This window comes from Coprinopsis cinerea (genome assembly GCF_000182895.1).
Source record: "Coprinopsis cinerea okayama7#130 chromosome 8 map unlocalized cont3.8, whole genome shotgun sequence".
Taxonomy (NCBI): domain Eukaryota; kingdom Fungi; phylum Basidiomycota; class Agaricomycetes; order Agaricales; family Psathyrellaceae; genus Coprinopsis; species Coprinopsis cinerea.
Genome location: NW_003307537.1, coordinates 649,113 through 668,067, shown reverse-complemented (window position 1 = coordinate 668,067; position 18,955 = coordinate 649,113). Strand labels below are relative to the sequence as shown.

General features: G+C 52.8%; 5 protein-coding genes across 5 annotated transcripts; 2 read left to right on the top strand and 3 right to left on the bottom strand.

The window, feature by feature from the left end:
* Positions 1-792: 792 nt before the first annotated feature.
* On the top strand, positions 793-5,826 carry CC1G_03379 (mucin-like protein 1; the record flags this gene model as incomplete). The annotated part of the gene is made up of 9 exons (XM_001835545.2): positions 793-828; positions 883-901; positions 957-1,243; positions 1,300-1,987; positions 2,046-4,465; positions 4,705-4,748; positions 4,814-4,916; positions 4,970-5,580; positions 5,640-5,826. 9 exons carry the CDS (start codon positions 793-795, stop codon positions 5,824-5,826), a joined length of 4,395 nt encoding a protein of 1,464 aa, XP_001835597.2.
* A 2,456-nt stretch (positions 5,827-8,282) lies between these two features.
* On the top strand, positions 8,283-12,104 carry CC1G_03378 (hypothetical protein; the record flags this gene model as incomplete). Its single annotated transcript, XM_001835544.2, has 5 exons — positions 8,283-8,318; positions 8,529-8,744; positions 8,800-11,190; positions 11,245-11,858; positions 11,918-12,104. The coding sequence occupies 5 exons, from the start codon at positions 8,283-8,285 to the stop codon at positions 12,102-12,104; spliced, it is 3,444 nt and encodes a 1,147-aa protein (XP_001835596.2).
* Positions 12,105-12,302: 198 nt separating this feature from the next.
* Positions 12,303-13,980, bottom strand: CC1G_03377 (protoporphyrinogen oxidase; the record flags this gene model as incomplete). The annotated part of the gene is made up of 3 exons (XM_001835543.1): positions 12,303-13,040; positions 13,091-13,705; positions 13,756-13,980. The coding sequence occupies 3 exons, from the start codon at positions 13,978-13,980 to the stop codon at positions 12,303-12,305; spliced, it is 1,578 nt and encodes a 525-aa protein (XP_001835595.1).
* A 368-nt stretch (positions 13,981-14,348) lies between these two features.
* CC1G_14966 (aryl-alcohol oxidase) lies at positions 14,349-16,666 on the bottom strand (the record flags this gene model as incomplete). Its single annotated transcript, XM_002910589.1, has 10 exons — positions 14,349-14,435; positions 14,498-14,853; positions 14,909-15,165; positions 15,227-15,446; positions 15,500-15,697; positions 15,751-15,961; positions 16,021-16,127; positions 16,191-16,348; positions 16,404-16,485; positions 16,540-16,666. The coding sequence occupies 10 exons, from the start codon at positions 16,664-16,666 to the stop codon at positions 14,349-14,351; spliced, it is 1,803 nt and encodes a 600-aa protein (XP_002910635.1).
* A 654-nt stretch (positions 16,667-17,320) lies between these two features.
* On the bottom strand, positions 17,321-18,755 carry CC1G_14965 (hypothetical protein; the record flags this gene model as incomplete). The annotated part of the gene is made up of 4 exons (XM_002910588.1): positions 17,321-17,613; positions 17,665-17,954; positions 18,011-18,141; positions 18,201-18,755. The coding sequence occupies 4 exons, from the start codon at positions 18,753-18,755 to the stop codon at positions 17,321-17,323; spliced, it is 1,269 nt and encodes a 422-aa protein (XP_002910634.1).
* Positions 18,756-18,955: the final 200 nt, after the last annotated feature.

Below are 18,955 nucleotides of genomic sequence, written 5' to 3'. Positions count from 1 at the left end.
CAGCAATTCAGTAAGAACGTGCTTGCTGCGTGCCCATTCAGGTGATCGAATAGAGTATTGAATCGAACAGCCTGGCTCTACAGCTATAGTAAATTAAAACAACCTGTGCATTGTCACTGAATAGCTTCGATGTCCTACTACCACTGTCAAGTGATTCAGCTAATATGTCAGTGGTTTATTCGGTAGGGGTTCGTTTATGTAAACACCTTTGATCTGGCGAAGTAGGATCTGCATCGCTTTCGTGCATTACACCACTACCAGCTTCTGGACAGTAGTACTACTGGACTGTTGTTTTCGGGTTCGTGGCACCGGCTACACGGGAAATACAATCGGAGTTGGCGGAGTTGATTCGCGTCGGTGCTGCCGCGACAACCGTGACTGTATTCCAAATCCTTAGCATCCAAGTCCACTATTTCTATCTCCCTCCAAACGCTTGACGCCTTGACACCGCCTGACAAGACTCGCTGAATGCACAAATCTGTCCCAGAGGGACCGAGGATATGGACCGAACCCCTACCCAGTTTCATTTGAACAGCAGTTGGCCACGATGCATGTACCGGTGTTGAACGATCTCTCTAAGGCGCCAACGTCTACTGTAATTATGCCCCAAGATCTTCCCATGACGGCGACCATGAGACTCTCGGCTGCGTATCTCATTTCAAGATGAACCTCGTGTAGAACAGGTGGTCTGGTGCTGTGGTATCCGGTGTTGGACTGCTAGCAGCTAGCTATAAGAACAGTACTGTCTTCGAAGGCTGTCTCAACAGAACAGTTCCCAACATATCTCCTACTATGGATAGCAACCCATTCAACAACCACGAAGACATGGTGAGTCCAATGTCTTAGTGTGAAGAGGACCTCGGCTGACTTGATTTCTTCTAGACTATGCACGAAGCTGCAGGTATGTATCCTACCACCATTTTCCGGGGCGCGCATCTGAACGACACCGTTCAAAGGAATATCTATGCAAGATGAAGACATGCTGGAAGGGACTTTGGTTCTTGTGAACGAACTGCTGGAGTCTGTTACGACGGGAATGCAGCAAGATATCCTCGAAACCGCGATTACAGTACTACGGGAGGCCATCCGCGAAGCTGACGGCGACAGCGAGACAAAGGCGAAGGCAGAGGTTGCCCTGATCAAAGCCCTTATAACCCGTTTCGCGTGCCACGGATGGGTGGAGGATCTGGACGAAGCGACGAGGCTTTTGAAAGGCAACGAGGCCATCAAATCCGCCTTCATCGTGAGTGCAAATGTATCGGTCAACAATTGCAAGCAATAATTTTGGAATTCGTGCAGCTTGAATTGCAGATGATGGGTCATGAGGGGGAACACTACCCTGAAATTGTCACATTCTCTCTCAACCTTCTTCATGAATATCGACAGTCAATCGACAAATCCAACCTCGACACCGCCATCACTGTTGCGAATGAAGCCCTTGCGTCGCATCATGGCGTGATCAATCATCGAGCCCAGCTGTCGCTTCGTGCTGGAAACGCATTGGTGTTGAGGTACTTGTCCTGTGGCGACGAGAAAGACTTTTCGTTGGCTAGGGCGTTATTTCACGACGCCAAGGAAGCGTGCGGAACAGGGGATCCCATGCTCTTTATTGCCCTTGTTGACCTGCGGCACGTTGGGTTTGTCAACTTCCTGGAAAGTGGGATGCTACAAGGGATGAGTGGGCTTCAAGAAATGGCACAGTATGGTCAAGCGGCTCAGGCCGAAGATCAAAAAGGGCAAGAAGCGTACATTCTGGGATCAGAGTTGATGCAAGGAGACAAACTCGCGATCGATGAAGCCATCCTGCAATTTCGTCGCTCGCTTTCCCTCCGGCCTCCACAGCACCCAAGGCGACACGACACTCTTGCGCATTGTGCCCTTGCGTTGGGCAACCGATTTGGCTGCACTGGTCAGATCAAAGATCTGGAGGAGAGTATCAGTCTTCATAAAGAGGCACTATCTCTCCGTCCTCATGGCCATCCCGACCGTGCCGTCTCGCTCAACAACCTGGCGAATGCCCTCTCCACTCGCTTTCGACAACAAAGGCAACTTCCTCGACCTGGACGAGTGCATTGCCCTCCACAGGGAAGCTCTCGATCTCCGCCCTCATGGCCATCCTCACCGTGCCGGCTCGCTCAACAACCTGGCGAATGCCCTCTCCACTCGCTTCGACAACAAAGGCGACTTCCGCGACCTGGACGAGTGCATTGCCCTCCACAGGGAAGCGCTCGATCTCCACCCTCATGGCCATCCCGACCGTGCCAGCTCGCTCAACAACCTGGCAGTCGCCCTTTCCACTCGCTTCGGGAACAAAGGCGACTTCCGGGACCTGGACGAGTGCATTGCCCTCCACAGGGAAGCGCTCGATCTCCACCCTCATGGCCATCCCGACCGTGCCAGCTCGCTCAACAACCTGGCGGGCGCCCTCTCCACTCGCTTCGACAACAAAGGCGACTTCCGCGACCTGGACGAGTGCATTGCCCTCCACAGGGAAGCGCTCGATCTCCACCCTCATGGCCATCCCGACCGTGCCAGCTCGCTCAACAACCTGGCAGTCGCCCTTTCCACTCGCTTCAGGAACAAAGGCGACTTCCGGGACCTGGACGAGTGCATTGCCCTCCACAGGGAAGCTCTCGATCTCCGCCCTCATGGCCATCCCGACCGTGCCAGCTCGCTCAACAACCTGGCAGTCGCCCTCTCCACTCGCTTCGACAACAAAGGCGACTTCCGCGACCTGGACGAGTGCATTGCCCTCCACAGGGAAGCGCTCGATCTCCGCCCTCATGGCCATCCTCACCGTGCCGGCTTGCTCAACAACCTGGCGAATGCCCTCTCCACTCGCTTCGACAACAAAGGCGACTTCCGGGACCTGGATGAGTGCATTGCCCTCCACAGGGAAGCTCTCGATCTCCACCCGCATGGCCATCCCCACCGTGCCGGCTCGCTCAACAACCTGGCGAATGCCCTCTCCACTTGCTTCGACAGCAAAGGCGACTTCCGCGACCTGGACAAGTGCATTGCCCTCCACAGGGAAGCTCTCGATCTCCGCCCTCATGGCCATCCCGACCGTGCCAGCTCGCTCAACAACCTGGCAGTCGCCCTCTCCACTCGCTTCGGGAACAAAGGCGACTTCCGCGACCTGGACGAGTGCATTGCCCTCCACAGGGAAGCTCTCGATCTCCGCCCTCATGGCCATCCTCACCGTGCCGGCTCGCTCAACAACCTGGCGAATGCCCTCTCCACTCGCTTCGACAACAAAGGCGACTTCCGCGACCTGGACGAGTGCATTGCCCTCCACAGGGAAGCTCTCGATCTCCGCCCTCATGGCCATCCCGACCGCGCCAGCTCGCTCAACAACCTGGCGGGCGCCCTCTCCACTCGCTTCGACAACAAAGGCGACTTCCGGGACCTGGACGAGTGCATTGCCCTCCACAGGGAAGCGTTATCTCTCTTTTCTCGAGGCAATCCCCACCGTGCCGGCTCGCTCAACAACCTGGCGGTCGCCCTCTCCACTCGCTTCAGGAACAAAGGCGACTTCCGGGACCTGGACGAGTGCATTGCCCTCCACAGGGAAGCGTTATCTCTCTTTTCTCGAGGCAATCCCCACCGTGCCGGCTCGCTCAACAACCTGGCAGTCGCCCTCTCCACTCGCTTCAGGAACAAAGGCGACTTCCGGGACCTGGACGAGTGCATTGCCCTCCACAGGGAAGTGCTCGATCTCCACCCTCATGGCCATCCCGATCGCGCCAGCTCGCTCAACAACCTGGCCAACGCACTCTTCGCCCGCTTCGGGAAGACACACGACTTCCCGGACCTCGAGGAGTGCATTCGGCATCGACGGGAACACTTGGAAATTTCTTTCCTATCTCCCGAAGACCAACAGAGTGACAACTGTGCCTTGGGAAATCACACTGAAGGCCTGAAAGCAATCGTGAGCCTTGTGCAGTCTCTCAGGGAAAATTACAAGCACCTTGGCGACAACGATACGCTGCAAGAGATTTTCGCACTTTTAGAAACTGGAGTTCGATGCCACGGTGCATCCCCCTTGGTCAGACTAGACCATGCCAGGCTTTGGGCGTCCATTTGTCGTGAATTCCATCGTCCCCGCACCGCACTAGACGCTTATCGTCATGGCATATCTTCACTTCCCGTCCTAGCCTCCCTCGACCTCACGCTCGAACAACGCCAGAATGTTCTCGTCTACGCCAAGGATTTATCAAAGGATGCGGTTCAGTGTGCGATCGAGCAAAATGAACTCGATACAGCGCTTGTATTTCTCTCCACCGCTCGGTCTGTATTTTGGTCCCAAGCCCTCCAATTCCGTGGTTCACTCGATCGCCTCAACGCTGTTCATCCCGACCTTGCATCGGAACTCCGAACGGTTACTCGCCAGCTGCAGTTCGCGACCGACACAACAACCACAAACTCGCACAATACCGTCTGGAAGTACCCAGCCACTCCGTCCGTACCTTCTTTCCCAACAAAGGGAAGAAATCATCGCAAAGATCCGAGACATGGAAGGTTTCCATGATTTCCTGCTTCCCCCGTCGCCCGATATCCTCAAAGACCGCAGCAAGCAAAGGAACGATTGTCTTTTCTGAATGCCAGTAATTTCGGTTGCCATGCTCTCATTCTCAAGGAGGACGGGACCCTTCACCGCCTTGCCTTTGTTCGCAGATATTGTCCTATTGACTTGCCTGGTAGCTGCCATTCGCCAGTTGGCCAGGGGACGAGAAATCGGTCTTCAGGTGCGACGTGAAATGCGTGATTATTTGGTGGGGAGAGACCTTCGTTTGAAAGCATTCTTCAAAAGGGAGGATCCTCACTTGACCGTCGACGACGATTTTAAGGTTGTTCTTCGTGTTCTGTGGGATAGGGTAGGCCAACCAGTTGTCCAGGCTCTCCGGCTGGAGAAGGTGTGGGAATTCCGTGAATAGAGCGAGCGACGTCGTGCTGATCTTGTTAACAGACGAACACCCCTCGTAGAATCTGGTGGTGTCCAACCGGCCCTTTCACGTTCCTTCCCATCCATGCTGCCGGGAATTATACTCCCTCTCCTTTAGAATCCGAGTGCTTATCCGACTATATCGTATCGTCTTATTGCTCGACTCCCCAGGACCTCATCACCCCACAACCAGTGCCTAATCCCGATTTCAAGATGCTTGTCGTTATTGAACCCGACCGACCCGAACCCGGTGTATCAAGCCTCCCATCGACCAGGCAAGAACTAGAGAAGATCAAATTACACATCCCCGAAAATGACCGTCTGATTACCCGCGCTGGGCCAAAGTCGAGCTCTGGAAAGTCTATTTTGGACGACATCAACACTGCATCCATCGTCCATTTTGGCTGCCATGGGATGCAAGACCCATCGAATCCACTTGACAGCTACCTGCTACTCAGTGACAGGCGCTTAACGATGTCGTCGCTCATTCGGGATTGTCAGACCTCGACGGCAGCCCTTGCCTACCTCAGTGCTTGCGAGACAGCCATGGGTGATGACCAACGACCGGATGAGTCTCTCACTCTGGCTGCCACGATGCAGTTTGCGGGTTTCCGCAGCGTGGTTGCGACGATGTGGTGAGTTGTAATGTTCTTCTACTACCCGACTATTTCCATTGACATTTGTTGTGAACCAGGTCAATCCACGACCACGATGCGCCCATCGTAGCGGATGCCTTTTATCGTCATCTCTTCCGGCACGGTACTGCGGCCCCGCCAGACGTCACCGACGCAGCATATGGACTGCACCTTGCTGTGAAGGAACTGCGGGAGCAGGGAACGTCTTTCCATCGTTGGGTTCCTTTTGTTCATCATGGAGTTTGAATATCGTCACTAGCCTATCTCTGCACATGTAACTTTGGACTTTAGGACTGCTATGATATGTATAGTTTCGCGTTCACCGCAGGTCGACGGAATGGATGATGTGCATTGTCATGGGAAATGTAAGTCGTAACCTGCGTGCAAGGGTCCTCCCTGCCTCAACACAGTAACCCAAACTAATCCCCGCCAATACCTGCACCCAGTCGCTGGTTGAAGTATCCTTGAAGCTCTACGCGTTCTAGATTCCGGGCGATAGTGTCGGGACGCAGTTCTCATTGGGTATGATCGGTCAGTAAAGTGGTGCTGGAGGCCAGTGCCCGAGATGTGCAGCGGGCTGTTCGAGAATGGCTTGCATGCACCACGCTAGAGCATTGGTCTTGCGGTTGACGGCAAGTATGGAGGAAGTTGAAGCGGAGGGCATAGGCCTCCTATCATCACTGTGAGTTTGGTGAATTGGGGTAGCCGCCGAAGGCCCTACCATTCCAGACCTGTCAGGGTAGTCTAGGACGGTATACCGTATGACGGGTATCCGGGTGAAGGTGGCTGGCTGTATGGTATGCGTCCAGGTTGGGGGTTTCGGTGTCTTTATCTTCCTTGGGTTGGTTGTATAGGCAGAGGTAGTAAGCCTGTTGGAGGCAGAGCGAAGAGGTACCTGAATCTGGAGGGATGAATTGAGAAAGGCGGGCCAGGGAAGGCAATGTTGACGACGTGGACTGAGCCGGTGGGGTTCGTAGATAAGGGACTGAATTTTTTATTGGCTGCAGGGTTTTGTTTCCTTTCACAGTTGTCCTCAAGTAGTGTTAGTAAAGGAGCAGGAAATACGCGAGTGGCATGTACCGTGAATCCATCCAAAGTAGGTGCGAGAGAAGTGACCTAAGTCGGCAGAAGAGGAAAGAGGAGTCTGTTCAGCCTTCAGTGCCTCTTGAGCGACGGCCACTACTATCGTTAAGGACAACAGGTATTTGACGAATGAGAAGGAGGATGTTGGGAGGGTGGGATTTTCTGTAGTCTTGAGAATGACGAAGAAATGTAGAGGTAGCGGGATTCGGCAGCTGCTGAGGTTTCTGAAGTTTAACATGTTCTTTCGTCCTAGTAGATTTGCCTGATCAATTTAGTCTCAAGCTCAAATAGAAGGGGAAAGTCGCGTACCAATTGGGCATTTGGATGCAATGCCCGCTTCCAGAGCTACTGAACCCCTGCGATTTTGCATTCGGGTGAATGCGAGCGAAGTGAAGAGCATTCGTAGCTGGCTGATTGGATAGTTGATCTCTGTAGGCCCATGTTAGGCCATTTGACGACCTGGATGCCTGATGGGTCCTGTTTGAAAGCGACTGTCGAAGGCGAATATCGCAGCCTGTCGCTCGCAGCTACATGGATTTTTGGAAGGCTAGCATTGGGCTAGCAAGGGGTTGTCAGACCACAGTCTGAATGGACTACATCAGACTTTGAACGATTGGTGATGAGATTACACGAGCTTCCATAAAAGATGTCAATGAGTAAAAAAAAGGGGTAAAAAAGCTGGAAAGAATCAACGCACCACAAGTAGTCAATGCGCTGGAAGTATGGTGGTCACTCAGTCCAGATGGAGAGCGACCAGTGATGCCAGGTGATGCCACGGTCCTGCATTTGCCGTCGGCCCGGAGTCGACTAACGACCACACCCATACAGTCGCGGACAGTCAAACCCAACAAATATAGTAAATCGCAGATTTCTCAGGAAATCATGGGTGGTTTGGTCTGATTTCTTGCCAGGAGACGTGGATTTGCGAAAGCGTTCGAAAAACGCATCTCCGAAGTTTTCCCACGCCGTTTTCCCGGTGGCCAAATTTCAGGGGTGCGGGAGCGAGATCTATTGACCTGTAAACTAGGAGAAAAGCGCCTCGAGGTGCATGAGCACACCGAGATCTGGTTTGCAAAATCATCCTGCTTGCTGAGTAGGCGCGCCATGCAGCAGTTCGTGTTCTAGAAGGGACAGAGCCTTCTAAAACTCAACCATAGCCAAATCCAATGGCACTCGGTAATCTAAAGGTTGGTCAGGGTTCCGCGGATACCCAAACTTAATCACCATTTTCCCAGAGAAATCATGGGTCAATTGGGCTCAAATTTTGTGAACAGACAGTGATTTTTGAAAGCTATCGATTGAACATAGTTTGAGGTTACTGGGATAAAAAATGACCGGGCGGCCAAACTTTTGGCGCCCAAGATATCAAGTTACCTTTTCTGGCCAATCCGATGGACCAATTGGTACCATTTTTTGACTGGGGTTTCGGCTCAGGCAAACATGTCGTTTCCGACGGTTTTCGGAGACTATCAAATGCTTCGTAAAAATTGGTTGGGTTTGATTGTCCGCGACTGTACACCTTCAAAGCTTCAAGCTTCTCCAAACCGACATTGATATTGTGGGCGCCATGGAGAACAGGTGCTGTGACATCCAGTTCTGGACGGGAATTGTCCACAACCATGTCCAACTGTCCTCCCAACAGCTGTGATACCATGGTAAGTACAATGCCTTAGGGTAACGGCGAGCGCGAGTCGTCTAACCTGGTCTAGATGGTGAATGGGCATAGAGCCGTAATTAGTATGTATCCGAAGATCGCTCTTGGGGACGAACGTTCTTGATAACAGCGCTTCAGGAATACCTACCCAAGGCCATGAAGATCTGGAAGAGACTTTACTTCTTGTCGACAAACTGCTTGAGGATGTTAGAGGAAGGGAACGAAGCAAGATGTCCTTGCGAACGCGATCGCTGTGCTGCGGGAGACCATCCGCAAAACCGACCCCAATGATAGCGACACGCGCATACAGGCTGAAATTTCCCTGATGAAAGGCCTCCTAGTCCGTTTCGCTTGCCATCAACGGGTGCCCGACCTGGACGAAGCCATGATGCTCTTCTTGCGCATCGAAAAGGAAATCTCATTCGTCGTGAGTGCCAACGTCTCAACGGCAGCGACATGCAGTGACCTTTGATATGCCACAGCACGAGCTATGGATGGTAAGCTCTGAAGAGGAGCAATGCCCTGACATGGTCAGGTTTGCTCTCAGCCTTGTTGACGAATATCGACAATCAATCGACAAGCCCAACCTCGACACCGCGATCGCTGTTGCCAATGAAGCTCTTGCTTCATATCATGGCGTGACCAACAATCGAGTGCGGCTGTCGCTCCGTGTTGGAAACGCATTAGTGTTACGGTACCTGTCCTGCGGCGACGAGGATGACTTGTCATCGGCTAGGGCTTCTTTGGGGGATGCTAAACAGGCCTTGAGGGCAGGTGATGCCGAACTCCATGTTGCCCGTGCTGACCTGCGACATCTCGGGTTGGTCACGTTCATGGAATGTGGACTATTGGAAGGGTTGGATGGGCTCCGGGAAGCGGTTAGGTGTCACGGGAAAGCACTGGCTGAAGATCGGGAAGCACGAGAGGCGTGCAGGCGGGGAACGGAGCTCATGGAAGGCGACATAACCGCGATCGAAGAATCCATTTCGCAATTCAGCCTCTCGCTTTCCCTCCGACCTCCTCATCATCCAAGGCGAGGCGACACACTTGCGCATTATGCCATTGCATTGTACAAACGATTCTGTTGCACCGGTCGGCTTAAAGATTTGGATCAGTGCATTGCCACGCACGAGGAAGCACTTGCTTTCTTTCCTCTCGACGATCCCCACCGCCCCTACTATCTCGTTAATCGGGCGACGGCCCTTTCCATGCGCTTCGAACACAAAGGAAACTTCAAGGACCTGGACCAGAGCATTGCCTTGAACAAGGAAGTTCTCAATCACCTTGCGCACGGGCATCCCAGCCGCTGCGACTTGCTCACCAACTTGGCTGGCACCCTTTGCAATCGCTTCGAGGAAAAGGGCGACTCTCAGGACCTGGAAGAATGCATCGCCCTCGGCGAGGAAGCACTGGCTCTCTTCCCTCCCGACGATCCACTGCGCGCCTGCTCGCTCAACAACTTGGCACGGGCCCTTACCAGTCGCTTCCATACCAAAGGCGACCTCAAGGATCTGGAGGTGTGCATTGCCCTGCACAACGAAGCGCTTTCCCTCCGTCCTCCCGGCCATCCTAATCGCATTAGCTCGCTCCACAACCTGGCCAACGCCCTCTTTGCTCGCTTCAACGGGGCAGGGGACTTCCGAGACCTTGAACAGTGCATTGCCTTGTACCGGGAAGCTCTCTCCCTTTTACCTCCAGGACATCCGGGTCGCTCCACTTCTCTCAACAACCTGGCCTACGCCCTCGGCATCCGCTACCAGAAGACACGCAACCTCTCAGACCTCCTACAGTGCATTCTGCATCAACGGGAACAATTTGACATCTCTTTCCCCCTCCCCGAAGGCCAACAGGGTTACAACCGTGCCTTGGGAAATCACACTGAAGGCCTGAAAGCGGTCATAGGCTTCGTACAGTCCCTCACTGAGTGGAACAAACTCCTGGGTGGTGACATGGAAATCAAGGAAGCAATTTTCGAAGTTTTGGAAACTGGAGCTCATATCCCTGGAGCCTCGCCCATAATCCGATTAGTCTATGCCAGGCTTTGGGCGTTCATTTGCCGTGTATTCCATCGTCCCCGCACCGCACTGGAGGCTTATCATCATGCCATATCTTCACTCCCTGTCCTCGCCTCCCTCGACCTCACGCTCGAACAACGCCAGAACGTTCTTGTCCACTCGAAAGATTTGTCGAAGGATGCAGTGCAGTGTGCGATCGAGAAAAACGAACTCGATACAGCGCTCGTCTTTCTCTCTACCGCGCGGTCTGTGTTTTGGTCTCAAGCTCTACAATTCCGTGGATCCCTCGACCGCCTCTACGCTCTCCATCCTGACCTTGCATCGGAATTTCTATCAGTTACTCGCCAGCTGCAGATTGCGACCGAGCAACAACCCCGACCGGAGTCCACACCGTCTGGAAGTACCCCGCCACTCCGCCCATACCTTCTTTCTCAACAAAGGGATGAAATCATCGCAAAGATCCGGGCCATGGAAGGTTTTCGAGATTTCATGCTCCCCCCTTCCCCTGATGTCCTCAAGGCCGCAGCCCGCAAAGGACCTATCGTCTTTTTGAATGCGAGCGAATATGGCTGCCATGCTCTCATTCTCAAGGAGGATGGTACTCTTCACCCGCTTGAGTTACTTGCAGACACGAAGCTGCTGGAGGGCTGGGTGGCCACGGTTCGTCGAGTTCCCGGAAGATCCGTTCGGAGCGATGGCGAAGACTATTTTGAAGACTGTTCCGAAGAACTGGACCGTGCCTGTAGACCAGTCCGCACCATCAGGGGTCGAACGACGGATGACGAATTTAGGGGTGTCCTGGGGGAACTTTGGGCGAACGTAGGGCAACCAGTCATTTCTGCACTCGGCTTCGAGAAGGTAGGAGCATTAGATGGCCATTTACTCGATGCACTGTCACTTACCGATCAGTAGACCAGCAACCCGCGCAGGATCTGGTGGTGTCCAACTGGTCTTTTCACATTCCTTCCCATCCATGCTGCCGGCATCTATCCTGTTTCTCCTTCCTCGAATTCCGACTGTCTGTCCGACTATGTCGTGTCCTCGTATTGCTCAGCTCCTCAGGACCTCTTGGCACCGTCACCAGGCCCCACTCCCGACTTCAAGATGCTGGTTGCTATCGAACCAGACGGACGCCAATTTGGAGCAGCAAACCTTCCAGCAACCAGGCAGGAATTGGAGAAGATCAAATTACACGTCCCGCAAAAGGACAGTCTGATTACCCGCATCGGGTCGGAGGGAGGCTCTGGAAAGTCCATCCTGGACGACATCAACGCTGCATCCATCGTCCATTTTGGGTGCCATGGCAAGCAGAATCCATTGAACCCCCTTGATAGCTCCCTCTTGCTCAGTGAAAGACGCTTAACGATGTCGTCGCTCATTCGGGATTGTCAGACCTCGACGGCAGCGCTTGCCTACCTCAGTGCTTGCGAGACTGCCATGGGTGATGACCAACGACCGGATGAGTCTCTCACTCTGGCAGCCACGATGCAGTTTGCTGGTTTCCGCAGCGTGGTTGCGACAATGTGGTGAGTCTAAATGTTCTTCTGCCACCCGAGTGTTTCCATTGACATTTGTTGTGAACCAGGTCAATTCACGACCACGATGCGCCCATCGTAGCGGACGCATTCTATCGCCATCTCTTCCGGCACGGTACTACGGCCCCACCAGATATCACTGACGCGGCGTATGCGCTGCACCTTGCGACGCAGGAGCTGCGGCAACTTGGAAGGTCATTCCACCGTTGGGTTCCTTTCGTTCATCATGGAATTTGAGTTCAAATTTCTTCCTTCACCAAATGTCTATCTACGCATTTATTTATGTCGCGTGACAATCAGAACCAGGTACTATAGTATACTATACGAAATTACTTCGATACCACATGTGTAGTTTTCGGTCGATGACTGTTCACATAGTGTTTCCTCCTTGCTCCCCACCAAAGGTTGATGATTGGAAGAAAAAGTCGATGCTCGTCATTGGAAATGAAGCCTGCGTGCAACGGTCCTCCCTGCCTCAACACAGTCACCCAAACTAACCCCTCCAATACCGGCACCTACGACCTGTAACCGTCCACCCAGTCGCTCGTCGAGGTATCCTTGGAGTTCGTCTACGCGTTCTAGGTGACCGGGCGATAGCGTCGGGATGCAGTTCTCGTTCGGTACGATACGCCAGTAAAGCGGTGTTGGAAGCCAGTGCCCTAGATGTGCTGCGAGTTGTTCGAGAACGGTTTGCATGTATTGTGGTAGACTGTTAGTCTTGCGGTCGACCCCTTGGGGTACTTCGGTTGATGACAAGTATGGAGGAAGTTGGGGCAGAGGATATGGGCCGCCTATCATCACCGTGAGTTTGGTGAATTTGGCGGTATGGTATGCGTGCGGGTTACGGGCTTCGGTGTCTTGATCTGCGAGGGAGCAAGAGTCGAAAACTGTACCCAGAATCCCAAGGTTGGTTGGTTCGGGAGAGGTGGAGGGATAACCTGTCGGGGGGCGAGGGATGAGGTACCCGAATCCTGCAGGATGAATTGAGCAAGGTGGGCCGGGGAATACGATATTGACGACGTGGACTGAGGAGGTGGAATTCGCTGTTAAGGATCCAACTTTATTGACTTCTGTGGTTGCTAGAGTGGGGGACAGGATGGAGTGAAGAATGGGTGTAGGAAGGGCAGATACGACGTGTGATGCTTCCACAGTCCGACCTCCTTCGACAGTTATCTTGAAGGAGTGTCAGTAAAGTAAGGAGGTGAAGCGCAAGTAGCACATACCGCGAACCCGTCCTCAGTGGATGCGAGAGAAGTGACCGGTGCATTGTATGATATCTGTACGTTTGGTCGCATTCGAATGTGACTGTCCAGCGCTCTCGTTAGAGTTTCCATCCCATCTCTGAAGGAATAGACAGAAACCCCATCCATCAATTGGGGAACGTTCCCAGCGTCATACGCCTGACCTTGAGGCTTCTTCACAGACATGAACATCCCCCGAACCAAGCTACCCCATCCACGAGCTTCTGCATCCCACATCGACGGGAGCGCCGCCCTAACGCTGATGTTTCGCGAATCCGCAGCGTAAATTCCGTGGATGATTGCACTTCCAAAAGTCTCCGCGAATCTAGACCCAAAGCGCCGGCGAAGGAAGGAATCTACGCTTTCATCCTCGACACCCTTTGCTCTGTTGTTCAGCTTCAGTGCTTCTTGAGCGACGGCAGCTACTAGAGTCGAAGAGAGTGGGGATTTGACGAATGAGAAGAATGACGATGGGATTTGCTGTAATCCAGAGTACGACGTTCCATGGTCTGGAGGAATGTATAGGTAGCGGGATTTTGCAGCTGGCGAGGTTTTTGGAACTGTTATAAGCTGTTCTTTCAGTCCTAATAGATTAACCTGAGCATTTCAGTCTTATAATTCAGATTCACTGAGGGAATGTTGCGTACCAATTCGAGCACAGATTGGGCGTTGGGGCGCAATGTCCTTGGTCCCGCTTCAAGCAGAACCGAGCCATAGTTTTCTGGGAGTGAGACTCGCGTACTCCGTACCCATCCACCAGCACGCTTTTGACTCTCTAGAACTGTGATTCTGACATTCGGGTGCAAGCGAGAAAGGTGAAAAGCAGAGGACAAGCCAGACAGTCCAGCGCCGAGAACCGCAACGTGCTTCATAGTTTGTTGGTTGAAGAATCAAGTTTTACAGAATCATATTGCGCTGGTTGTAACGACTTGGATGGCTGTCAGCGACTGCGGTCGGTCAAGGAGAACGGTGAAGGGGAAACCCATATCGTCATCGCAGTGCTTGCTCCGTCGCCGCCGTCGGTACTTTTAGGGAAGCTCACGTGGCGCAAAAATCATAGGGGCTATCCGAGAGAGCCGAGATTGCCGTTTCGCCACGCGGCTTCTGGATGGTGACTCATGGTGCAGTTCTTCTGCAACTCACTCATGATAGAGAAGGCAGTCAGTGCAAATGTCAAGAGTTTGGAATAACATCGCGGTTAAGACTAGCATAGGGAAAGTGTATGGTAAACTCTAGGAGTTCAATTCCAAGCCTCTTTGATTAAATCTGCTCCTCTCTCTGCAATAGCATAGACCGGACCCTGGGTGTGGCCGAGAACGAGATAAGGCTAAGCAATGCACATTTTAGCACTTGTGAAAAGACAGGAAGGAAAGGTCTGAAGTCGCTCACCATGATAGAAGCATCGACGACTCGCAGCCCCGACACTTTCTTCACTGTCAGATCGGGATTGACCACACCATACGGAGCGTCGACGCGCGACATTGCCGCTGTGCCAACAATATGCCCTGCTCCGCCGGCGATATTCCGTATGGTTTCGATGATCTCCTCTTCACTCATTGCACTGATGGTGGACCAAGGTTCTGCGAGCGTGAGGTTCCACTCGGCAAATGTGGAGGCGTTGGCAATCTTTTGCGCCATATTAAGGGCTTCTCGAAGAGCCAAGACGTCGAACGTAGAGGTCAGCAGACCGAGATCGACCTGTGGGTCGTCGAACGGGTTGCTCGAGCTCAGCTTTACAGTGCCGCCTGGGACGAGAGCTGTGAGTCTTCATCAAGAATATGTGCGCAAGCATAAACTTACGAGAGGTTGGGCTTAGAAGATATGGTCCAAGGAGGAGGTTGGGACCCGGAATAGGGTATATACCCCCTCCAAAGGATGCAAACTCAAAGTGTGGCGAGTTTTCTCCAGCGGTTGGGTCTTCATGTTCGTTCCAATGGGCCCAATCATCAGGCAGTCGAACCGAAGTCACGGTGTTCACCCCAACTGCGGAATGGAATCCGGTTCGACTGGTGTGCCATTGCTCCAAGCTTTCTTCAATGAACGTCTGGTTGGCCAATCTAGAGCCCCGGTGTTGGGTGATGGAAGGTATAGCGGATTCAATCAACTCTGGGGACTTACTCATTAATGGTCTCGGAGATGCCGAGGTTCCAGATCATCCCGACCTGAGGACGTTCGGTTAGGTTCTTACCAACGCTGGGCAGGTCAACCCGAGGTTTGACCCCAACACTGCGAAGGTCGACAGGATCACCAATTCCAGAAAGAAGCAATAATTGAGGAGTACCGAGTGCTCCTGCGGAAAGAACGACCTCTTTCGACGCAGAAGCATACTGAACTTTGCCTAGACAAACTTCGATAAGCAGAAGTTCCGATCATTACAAAAATGAGGTATACCTTCTGGAGCTCCGTCTTTGACAAAAGCAACTTTCTTAAAGGAAGGTCGACGGTCACGGGGTCGAGTGGTCTCTACCACTTTGATGACACGGTGGTTAACGAGGACGTGGAGGTTCCTCCGAGCAACATCCAACGGGCTGAGATAGGCAGTTGCAGAGCTGCTCCGCGTTCCATTCCCGATGGTCGACTGCAGCCACGCTGTCGATGCGGGTGAGTGCCAGGACGAGGAAATTGAGGGTAAGAAGACAAACAGGTGCCCAAGGGTCTTCCGTCATTCAAGTCCAAATCGAAGGCAAAGTCACCTCCGAGTTCTTCAGCAGCTTCGAAGATCTTGAAGTCCACCATTTGGCGAACCTGTGCGCCCGGGAGACTGATTTCAACTCTGCCCTTCGAAGAGTGGAATGCCGGATTAAACTCTCCAGTTGTGTTATGTCCATCGGACGGCTCGGTCCACTTCTCGCTCTGCGTAACGGTCATTTATCATCCTTGGTAGAATATCAACCAGGACTCGAGAACCTAACCTTTAAGAAATATGGCAACATGTTTTGCCATGACCAACCAGGATCACCGGTTACTTCTGCCCACCTATCGTAGTCGTCCGATGAACCACGGAAGAACCCCATTCCATCTAGTAAGGGCCTTCGTCAGCGAGAAGCAACTTGAAACGAATCAAAGCTATCGCAGAACGCACTTATGGACGTACTTCCACCAAGGACATGTCCTCGTGGTATCATCCCTGGGCGATTGTTCAACCCAACTTGAGGAACGCTGGTATAATTCCAATCATATCGCGTTCCCCAAAGGTTGGACACATGGCGTGGAACCATGATGTCAAGGACCCCTTCATGGCTATTGGTCCGAGCTAAGGTGAGCGTATGGGTCTGGTGATTCATAATGAACCCACCTGGGACCTGCTTCTATGAGCAGGACATTAAATTTTGGGTTCTCGGAAAGTCGATTGGCCATGACGCAACCCGCGTTTCCTCCTGCACAAACCTCTGTCAGTCCATATCATACTGACTGAGCAACCTATTACCCACCCCCAACAATGACGAAGTCATACTTTAACTTCGGTAGATCCTTGAAATCCTCCCGGATAACGGCATATACATGGCAAGGGAGCAGGGTCAACAGGAAGAGAAATGGAAGGATGCTTTTAGCGCCCATCGCTGATCGTGGACGAGGGTGGGGTTGAGGAACCTGGGAAAAATGATGGTTCAGTCAGGGTTTACTTATATCAAGGACATGTAGTGGCCGTTGTTCCCATGGCCCGGATACAATATAACCTTTAAGTTGCCCTCATTGCTGTTTGGAGTTGATGGACGGTGGTCGGGGGTTTGTGCAATCGCGAGGCGCCCCCTGCGCATGGATGGAAAGGTTGACCTAAAGGCAACCACAAAATCTGCCTTTCTCTTACTCTGCGCCCGATTTCGACAGGGTCAAGAATGCACACGACAAGCTCTGCGCCCTGGAGAGGTTGTCCATTGCCGTCCATTGCCGCGTCAATTCGCCCGAACGCCACGGATGGGTCGCACGATTGCGACCGCTGAGCTGAGCTCGGCCCCCCCTGGGCTTGGACGTCACAGCTTGACCATCGTGACCTCGGTAAGAGTCCGACAGGGCCAGGCAGCAAGTGATCTTGCGAACCAGACGCTAGTCGGACCGACGATAGCTGAGAATGAAAGTCATCTCAACCCACCTTCAAGTTTTCATGATCGTCGACTGGTTTCCTGTGATCTCGTGGTTGGTGTGGCTTGTCGAACAGCTGGAATAGTTATCTGCCATGTAAAGATACAACGAGGGGCCAAGTACGAGAGGGAATCATCGACTCCTTGCACTCTGTCGCCTGGCTTTTCCGGGTCTCTGGGGCTTGCCCTTACCCCCTTTGCCTCCCTTCTTACCACCCTTGCCCTTTGAAGGTCCGAAGTTGTCCGTAGATTCCCTCGTATTGGATTTTGAGCGTCGACCTGCTCCCTGGCCAAAGCCATATTTCTTGTCGCGTGCTGTCCTGGTGAGCTTGCTGCGCTTGGCTGGTTTATCCGAGATCGCGTCTTCGACAGCGATGTCGAATTCGTCGTCGCCACCCTCTCCTGACTCCAACATGTCTTTTCGTTCTGCATCGGAGGTCAATACGTTAACCTGTATGGAGACGACGAGTCACGTACTTCGCTTAAGGCCCTTGAGCCGCTCCTCCATCTCCTTCTTGGCACGTTCACGTTCCTTGAGCTTCTCAACCTGCACCTGTTTGCCAAACTTCTTGCCTTCCCTCTCCTTTCGCTTGTCTTCACTCTTCTTGATCGCAGCCTTCTCGTCCAACAAGCGTTGTCGTATCCTCTCCATGTGAGCATCACTTTTCACCATCTCGGCAAAGTAGTCGGCAGGTCGGGTGAATGGGAACTTGAGTTTGGCGGCGAGGGCACGAGCTTCATTTGCACTGTGGAGTGCCTGTTTGTAGCTATTGGCAGAATGAGTAAAGTACTGGGCGTGAAGAAAAAGCCGCATGGAACTCACAACGCGAGTTCGCGGTTGAGGTCGTCGTTGACATCAACCTCGATTTTGTGGGGGTATGAGAGGGTCAGAGTCTCTGTCCACGGTAGTGAAGGATCGAGGGCAATGGTTTCTCGAATACGCTCCAATGCGACCTAAACACCAGTTCAGTCTCGGGTCCATTGGCTAAAAGAGTGGAATAGATTAGACGAACCTTGTTATCAACCTCGACCTTTCTCCTGGGGATAACATCTTCATCGACCAAGTCCTCTGTCTCATCCAGTGCTATTTCCTCTTCTTCGTCATCTTCGCCTTCACTGCCCTCCCCTCCCTCGACCTCCATTTTACTTGAATTGGCTTCCTTTTCGCTCTCCGCATCCGAGCCCGCATCCTCCTCCTCTTCTGACTCTGAACCTTCATCGCCCTCTTCCTCTTCGCCTTCACCCTCTGAAGAGTCTTCATCGCCGCCATGTAAAGACTCGAGCTGAGCTTGGTCAAATTCGTCCAGGCCATTCTCTCCCAGCGCTTTCAGCAGTCTTTCCATTCCCTCCTCGTCAACGCCATCAAACTCATCATCAGAGCTCTCCTCATCATCGTCCTCGTCCACCCATTCCCCTTCGTCGTCAGATACTTCAGGTTCAGGAGGTGGTACAGTTTTGGAGGCCTTCTCGGTCGCGACCTTTTTCGATTCGGCGGATTTTGAAGCCTTGTTCTTCCCTTTCACATCCTTTTTCTTGTCCGCTTTGGCCGCCTTGACTTTTGTTGACATTTTTCGACTTGACTACCGACTTGTAGCAGTCGTTTTTAGTGTGTAGAGAAACTGAGAAAAGGAAAGAGGTTCAGTGCTGCTCTGAAAGTTGCCGGAATCAAATCTTGCCTCTGTCGGAGTTTGGGTTCGAAATTTTGGAACAGCTTTGATGGCTAACATTGGCAAATAACGCGACTTCTTTCGCCCGGATGCTCGGACGC